The sequence below is a fragment of the Oculina patagonica genome, chromosome 4 (genome assembly GCF_052425735.1).
Source record: "Oculina patagonica isolate OP01 chromosome 4, crgOcupat, whole genome shotgun sequence".
Taxonomy (NCBI): domain Eukaryota; kingdom Metazoa; phylum Cnidaria; class Anthozoa; order Scleractinia; family Oculinidae; genus Oculina; species Oculina patagonica.
In genome coordinates this window covers 4,307,261-4,314,991 of record NC_135761.1, presented here as the reverse complement: position 1 = coordinate 4,314,991, position 7,731 = coordinate 4,307,261, and the positions used below count along the sequence as shown (strand labels likewise).

Here is a 7,731-nt window from a genome sequence, read left to right as displayed (position 1 = left end):
AATATCCAATAAAATTGCTGAGATGACTTTCAGTTCAGTAGCCTTTCACAAAGCTCTTTAATTGCAGATGGATTTTTTTGTTAAAACGGGTATTTCTAAAACCAAAACACATCTCTTTCTTAAGACACTGTTGTCACGCTAAGACAACGTTTGAACTAACCAACCGAGCCCGTTACACAAGTCACGCTAGTATCTGCTGTAAGACAACCGAAGAGTTGAAGTTAGTCTGTCCACAGACGTTTCTTTGCATGTTTGTTTCTTAGTTATAGCGAGCGAGCGTGAAGCATTAGCGACCACCCACCCCACCCCAGTTACGTCCGTGCTCGTTCAAATCTCCCGCGGTTTATATTATACTCGCACGCTCTCAACGAACTTAGATAAAACAGAGGATCTGTTAACACATTAGTTCGGAGTATGCCGTTTACAATTTGCTTACTACTTTGCTGTTTTCAGAATGTGAATAATTTGCTGCAAGCCTGCAAAGAACTGTATAACAGCAAGAATTTCTTGCTTGTGTTGGAGTACGTGTTGTCAGTTGGAAACATCCTTAACGCTGGCAGCAACAGAGGCGGGGCATATGGATTTAGACTTCAATCATTACCAAAGGTATTTACGATTAAAGTGTGTGTACCACGGCAATTAGGCAACGTTTTGCACACTGTAAAGTTCCGATAAGTCTTCTCTCTTCCCCACAACAGTCAATCAAGTACAACTTTTCACTGGTAAATAGGGTTCTGGCTGCTGGTTAGCCCATCCTCCAGTCAACACTTGTTCTCGATTCTGATGTTGCCATAACTGTCATAACTCTGGTGAAATATACTGTTATTCTTCGAACCGCAGCAAATGGCAATAAGAACCCCGTCGAAAATAAGTCCCCCCCCCCCATCTCAAACCCCAAAATTTTTTGATAATATCCCCCCTCCCCCAAAGACAAAGCCGCTGGCCTGTAAGATATAGCTTCTTTCGATACTAAGTTCCCAACCCTTATTGAAGTGCTTCTTTTGCATTTTTGTGTAGTTGCAGTATTGTCAGAGGGATGTTTCGTATCGTTATGTTCAACGAGTTTTACCATCCGGCATTTTTGTGCGCACCTAAAGTTTTTCATGAATAAAACGCGTCAACTCTCTCTTTACCCCTTGATCCCCATTGCTGATTAATCATTCGTACAATCCTTTTGTTATGTATTTCCAGTTGGCAGATATTCGTGGTAACAACAAGAAGTACACTCTGCTGAAGTTCCTTATCCTTCAACTGCAGCAGGCCAACCCCGAAGCACTAAACTTTCCGGACGAACTGAAAAGCGTGCCCAAAGCTGCCGCGTGTAAGTCAAAAACAGATTTACATCCAATTTCTCCTTACAGTGTCAATACATTGTCAAGCAGATAGGTTGTGAGAATAAAGAAAATGATCAGCCATCGCAGAATACTGTCGTGATGCACATCAGATTTTGAGCACTGACGCTGAAAGACGTGTATGGCAAAAGGGGATTTTCAAGGGTAAATTTAAATCTTCGCATCCGTGTGGCCTCTTGCTGTTTTGTTTTATCGGGACAGCGCTACCAACATTGACTCGTTTTTTGTGCCGGAGAATTATTGGAAGCCAATATCGTGATTTATGAGCGGAGCATATGAAGTGCAGGTGACCTTAACAAATGAGGAATTTTAATCGGAATTTTTCAGAATTTTGTGTTCTTTTTTCCACTACAGGTTCATCCAAGGCTCTTTTCGCCGAAGTAGAGGGTTAGTAAAATTGCTTGTTTTTTTTTTATCTTAATTTTATGAACTAGTTTTGTTTGGTGCTCTAGAATGTATCTGCTTTGGTGTTCTGTTTTGGTGTTCTGTTTTGTGCAGCAATCACAACGGATGTACTTTGCTCTCTCAACCAAACCAGTCGAGATCTGGATCATGTGACTTTTCCCAGGCTTACCTACGTTGATTTAAGATTTGATTAATTTTTTTACTACAAAAGTGATCGATCCAGAATTGTTTGGTGTCGGTCCTTATGTGTAAAGGTCTTTGACACTGTATTTGTGTTCAAACACCGGGTTCAAATTTTAGCAGGTGCACTTGCTTCAGTTTAAAAAGCCACGTTTACACTATATAATAGAGAGATTAAGCAAACTGCGACGGCAACGGCAACGAGAACTTCACCAAACAGAAGGTTTAATTAGCAGAATAATAACTTTGCACGTGCGTTTTGAAACTTGGTACATTTCATAGCCATTATCTGCAGAACAACAACGTGAAATGACCAAATCCTGCGTATTTTGGACAACGTCCGCCACGACGGCTAATTTTTGGTTTTTCTATTTGCGGTTAAACGCTCTCTTTAAATATTCAAAGTGATAAATAAGCAGAATACGTCCGGAAAATTGCGAGAGTCTCAAGTAAGATATAAATTCATTTTTCACCAGACGTTGTCGTCGACGTTGCCGTCGTCGTTGCCAACCTCGTTCCCAGGGTCTCTCTCTCCCCGAGAGAGACCCTGGGAACGAGGTTGCGTCGTTGCTTTTCTCTATTTCTCGTTTAGCACCCGCGGCCGAGCATCAAGTGTGAACAGCCCACGTTCATACTGATCCTGTATTTCAAAACTGAAATTTACCACGATGTTGAATGCTATTACTGTTTTCTCTGAGTCTTGTATCACGTTCTTATTTAATGAATACTTGCTCTTTCCTTTACAGTGATGAAGAAGGACCTCATTAAAATAAAGAGACACTCCAGTGAACTTTTCTTGAAGCGAAACCAGACCAATCCTAAGGATGTGAAGCTGCACAACGATGTAGAAGTATCCTTGTCATGTAATATGAACTAAAGTGTATCACTTTTCATAGCGTCTCCCAGACCACACTGTTTTAGGCAATTTTCTGTGAGACAGACTAACTCCCGAGTTAGGATTTCGAGTTGCCGGATTTTCGAGTTAGGATTTCGAGTTGGATTTCGAGTTGGATTTTCGAGTTAGGATTTTCAAGTCAGGATTTTTTTGACAAAGCAAAACCCATTACAATTATTGAGAGCTAACCGCAAACAGGCTAACCGGAGTGCATAGTAGGCTAACCGAAGTGAATTGAAAAAGATAATTAAAATGAAAAATGCGCTTGATGGTAGTATAATGTTTCCATACGTTTCGGGGCTACTGCCCCTTCTTCAGTGGAACATGTGAAATGCCATCTAACCGAAGTGAATAGTAGGCTAACAGGAGTGTGTAGTAGGCTAACCGGAGTGCATAGTAGGCTAACCAGAGTGCATAGTAGGCTAACCGGAGTGCATAGTAGGCTAACCGGAGTGTATAGTAGGCTAACCGGAGTGCATAGTAGGCTAACCGGAGTGCATAGTAGGCTAACCGGATTGCATAGTAGGCTAACCGGGGTGTATAGTAGGCTAACCGGAGTGCATAGTAGGCTAACCGGAGTGCATAGTAGGCTAACCGAAGTGCATAGTAGGCTAACCGGAGTGCATAGTAGGCTAACCGGAGTGTATAGTAGGCTAACCGGAGTGCATAGTAGGCTAACCGGAGTGCATAGTAGGCTAACCGGAGTGCATAGTAGGCTAACCGGGGTGTATAGTAGGCTAACCGGAGTGCATAGTAGGCTAACCGGAGTGCATAGTAGGCTAACCGGAGTGCATAGTAGGCTAACCAGAGTGCATAGTAGGCTAACCGGAGTGCATAGTAGGCTAACCGGAGTGCATAGTAGGCTAACCGGAGTGCATAGTAGGCTAACCGGAGTGCATAGTAGGCTAACCGGAGTGCATGGTAGGCTAACCGGAGTGTATAGTAGGCTAACCGGAGTGCATAGTAGGCTAACCGGAGTGCATAGTAGGCTAACCGGAGTGCATAGTAGGCTAACCGGAGTGCATAGTAGGCTAACCAGAGTGCATAGTAGGCTAACCGGAGTGCATAGTAGGCTCACCGGAGTGTATAGTAGGCTAACCGGAGTGCATAGTAGGCTAACCGGAGTGTATCACGGTAGGCTAACCGGAGTGTTTAATACGGTAAGCAACTCGAAATCCTAACTCGGTAAGTAGGCAACCTCATTTTCTGTTTGATAAATTCAAATTGGGCTTAGGTGTAAACTAAAAGCTTGATATAACAGGAAAAAACATAAAATAAAATAATTGTAAGTTTCCTCCCATCCATTAAGTTTCTTTTTACTGTTGTTGTCTTGTTTTCCTTTAACAATCTTCCAACAATACAGGCATTTGTCAATGAATACGAAGCGAAGCTGAATGAGCTGTGTGATAAGTGTAAGGAAATGAAACAGATCTACAACAAAGTTTTGGTAAGAACTGACAAACCTAAACGTGGGCGCGCGGTGTAATCACATTCGTCGGGACAACACGTCCCTCCCCTCAAGGCTCTAGCTTTAATACCACTTGTCTAAGTAAAGGTCATTTATTATTATTTTTTTAACTTTGGGCAAATAGTGAGCGAGCGAGCGGATGGATGGATGACTTTCAAAGAGTACAAGTGAGAGCAAAAAGCGAGTAAATGATTGAGTTGAAATGAGCATCCTGGGTGTGTGTATGTATACATCCAAGTGGGCGAGGCAGCAATTGAGCTTTTACTGTCAACAATCTGGTCAAACGACGCTCACAGAAAGCTCTAAACTCGGGCTTTCACACATGATAATACAAGGCGATTTTTAAAAGGGGTTACTACCTGAATACAACGATTATCCATCATAGACTGTCTCCAGCCTTTTGAAAACGTGCCAGCAAATGTTCGGAGAGATCTCTCTATGTGTATGTGGTATTCCACTAAACCACGAGAATAAAAAACTCTTCGTGTACTTTGATGAGGAGTTCTCAACCCTTACTAAACCCGCCCACTCTTCTGCCCCTCCGTTTTATACAGAAGTCTTAACTTAAGTACAGTGTGCTCAGTCTTATAGCCCAGTTTACTTGTGCGTTTAACAGGCTTCTTTCGGTGAAACACAAAGCAGTGATTCAGAGGAACTCTTCGCCGCTATTAGCACTTTTATGACTCAGTTCAAAAAGGCCGTAAAGGAACAACAGCACGGGAGTAAACACAATAAGGGCATCAAACTGGAGGGACTCAGGTAAGATATGAGCTAAGGTCAACTTAGGGCCAAAATTGAACAATTTGTGTAGCACAAATGTTTGAGTAACAACTTCAGCAGTTGTTTAAATATGCGCTTAAAGAAAAAAGTACGCATAAAAATATTATAAAATCCAGACGTTTTGAGGCTGCTATTTCTTCCTTAGTGGTTAAACTGTAACTGAATGACCTGTGTTCCAGTAATAACTCTCAAAACAACACATGCCAGATTACATGCGCGCAATGTCTCGGAGATTTTAATGAAAGAAAAATCAGTATTGACTCCTTTGTGCAGACAAGAGGACTCAATACTGATTTTGGTCTCACAAAAAAAGTCGTGCAGTAGAGTCTTGGTTGCGTCAAGCGTTGTTAAGCGACCCGTAAAAGTCAATGTTATTTCCGGCCATAACCCCGTCATCTTCTAGAGATTACCTTAAATCAGTGAATTGACCGTTACTTTGACTAGTTTGAGTAGAAACAATTTGGATCAATTTAGGTTTCTGGGAACTGCTCCCTCCCCTCCCCAAACCTAACATTAACCCTTACTTTCGCTTTGGGCAAAATGTTAGGTTTGGGGAGGGGTGGTGAGCAGTTTCCAGAACCTAAATTGATCCGACAATTCCATCATCTTGAACGTCATTGTCTTTCAGAGAAGCCATTGCCCAACGTCAGAAGTCGACAGACGTAAGTCCTGCTTATTATAGTTTTCTAGACAAATATTTGACCACTGTTTGTTTGTTACTCCCCAAACCTACAGCGTAGAACTCTAGTGTTGTTTAGCAGTAGAAAGATAATTATTTGAGGCGCCCGGTTTCTTCAAGAGAAAATCTGTTATTATTTTGTTTTGTTCCTTTATCAGGACACGATATCAATAGCTTCCATGAGTTCTTTATCATCCACGGCAACCGCCTTTGACCAAGACAGTGTTGATGCTGGCAAAACCAGTCGGAATGAACAGGTTAGAACTAGACGACAAAATTCGAAAGTCGTACTCGTACGCAATTTTGTATTCGCACTCCGATCTGAAGATTATTACCGGGAGGGACTGGGTCAGCGCGGTCCTTTGAGGGTGTGCCTCTTATCTCTGTACCCTGTCCTGTGGCCTGTGTTTCAGTCTTGCATAAGGCCTCCAACTCTTTTTCCAAAACATAAGCCATGCGAGCTTTTTAGAACCTAGCTTTTGCTTTACCCCTAGAGTTTTTCCTCTTGATTTAAATTTTCTTCCGGCACAGGAATACAAAAGTGCGCCTAAGGAAAGGGCGTAAGGGAAGAATAGAGTACATTTTTGTTTGCGAAACGTTGCCTTCCCTTTGCTGAAGGACGCCACTAAAATATTTTTCGGGCCCTCTTTTTAAAGCCGTATTTTTTTTTTTTTTTGCATTGCCCACCCGGTAAATCCCACCCACCAGCCTCCCTCCGCTTCTCTGCTCTTTAAACTGATAAGTCCTTTATTTTTCAGCCGTCAACTGGAAATAGAGATATTATCCTGGAAAGAAAACCGTCAAATAAAGATCAAAACACGCCATCTAATGGACCACCCCCAGTCATTCACAAGCAGGTACGTCTCAAAAGTATTGCGCCAACAGAGGCTCGGGCTGTGTCCACACACATTTGCCACGTTGTGAGGTCTTAATAGAGCAGTTTTTCAATTGAGTATCGTAAGACCAAAATCAAAGTAATTACTCCGGCCAATCACAAAGCAAACCGACAATCTAGAGAACCAATCAAAACTCGAAGCAAACACATGAAGCCGGTGCGAAGCGCGGGAAAACGGTTGCGTGCAAGTGACGATTGGTTTTGGTTTTACTCTTGATTGGCTGGTTTTTTTTTCCCGGGTTCTCCGGTTTGCCTCCCTTAACAAAAACGAACACTTCCAAATTCCATTTCGATCAGGAATACACGGCCCCACAAGCTTATAGCTTTAATCCTCACCGTGTCTGAATAAAGGTAATTTTTTTTTTATTTTTTTTATTAATTTACCCTTTCAGTTGAGCAAGAAAACACCACCGAAGCCGCCAACAAGGGCGGATCCCAAACCCACAAAGCAAGGCTTCTTAGCAAAGCTCAGCGGGGGTAAACATCAAACGCCTAAATGGGACAACAGATACTTCGAGCTCTCAGACACGGGCTATCTTTACTACTACAAGAAACCCGACGGTGGAAAACCAATCAACTCCATCTACTTGAGAGGCTGCCCTGTAGAAATCGACCCAAATGACCCTTGTGTGGTTCTCGTGAAAACCGACGAGAGAGACTGGAGCCTAAAGGCTGTGAACGCCGAGGAGGCCTGTGTATGGAAAGATGCGCTGTCATTTTACACTGACAAGCAAAACTGAAGGCTCACAAATAAAAAAAAACGCGTATTGGTCCGAGAAAAATTTAACGGCCGGGTTTTTCGATATATCACTAAAATTGAAGCGAAACTGAATTGGATGTTGCCGCTAATTCTTGATTTGCTTAACTTTGCCTCAAACAACCGGGCTCAAGCTAAAGAGAAAACAGGACTTCAAGACTGTTCTCAAATTGTGGAACTTAAAGTATTGAAACGTTTAATTTCTAACGTAATGCTCGAGACGATGATGGGATGAAGTTCAACTTTCTTTCTCTCTGCGTTGGCAGGCTCTTGGGTTGAATATACTGTTCAGAATATTTGGGTAATGCGCACAAAAAATA

The 7,731-nt window shown here is 42.3% G+C and overlaps 1 protein-coding gene across 4 annotated transcripts in view; it reads left to right on the top strand.

Annotated features, from left to right (window-relative positions):
* LOC144651188 (uncharacterized) overlaps window positions 1-7,454 on the top strand; it is a 30,200-nt gene extending 22,746 nt beyond the window's left edge. For all 4 annotated transcript variants that reach the window (XM_078511092.1, XM_078511091.1, XM_078511093.1 and 1 more), the window contains 10 exons: window positions 454-606; window positions 1,192-1,321; window positions 1,707-1,739; window positions 2,684-2,787; window positions 4,196-4,279; window positions 4,917-5,059; window positions 5,709-5,742; window positions 5,918-6,016; window positions 6,518-6,616; window positions 7,047-7,454. In XM_078511092.1, the coding sequence (XP_078367218.1) occupies window positions 454-606; window positions 1,192-1,321; window positions 1,707-1,739; window positions 2,684-2,787; window positions 4,196-4,279; window positions 4,917-5,059; window positions 5,709-5,742; window positions 5,918-6,016; window positions 6,518-6,616; window positions 7,047-7,394 (1,227 nt within the window). In that variant the 3' untranslated portion in view covers window positions 7,395-7,454. The remainder of the gene's footprint in view (window positions 1-453; window positions 607-1,191; window positions 1,322-1,706; window positions 1,740-2,683; window positions 2,788-4,195; window positions 4,280-4,916; window positions 5,060-5,708; window positions 5,743-5,917; window positions 6,017-6,517; window positions 6,617-7,046) is intronic.
* The last annotated feature ends 277 nt before the right edge of the window (window positions 7,455-7,731 follow it).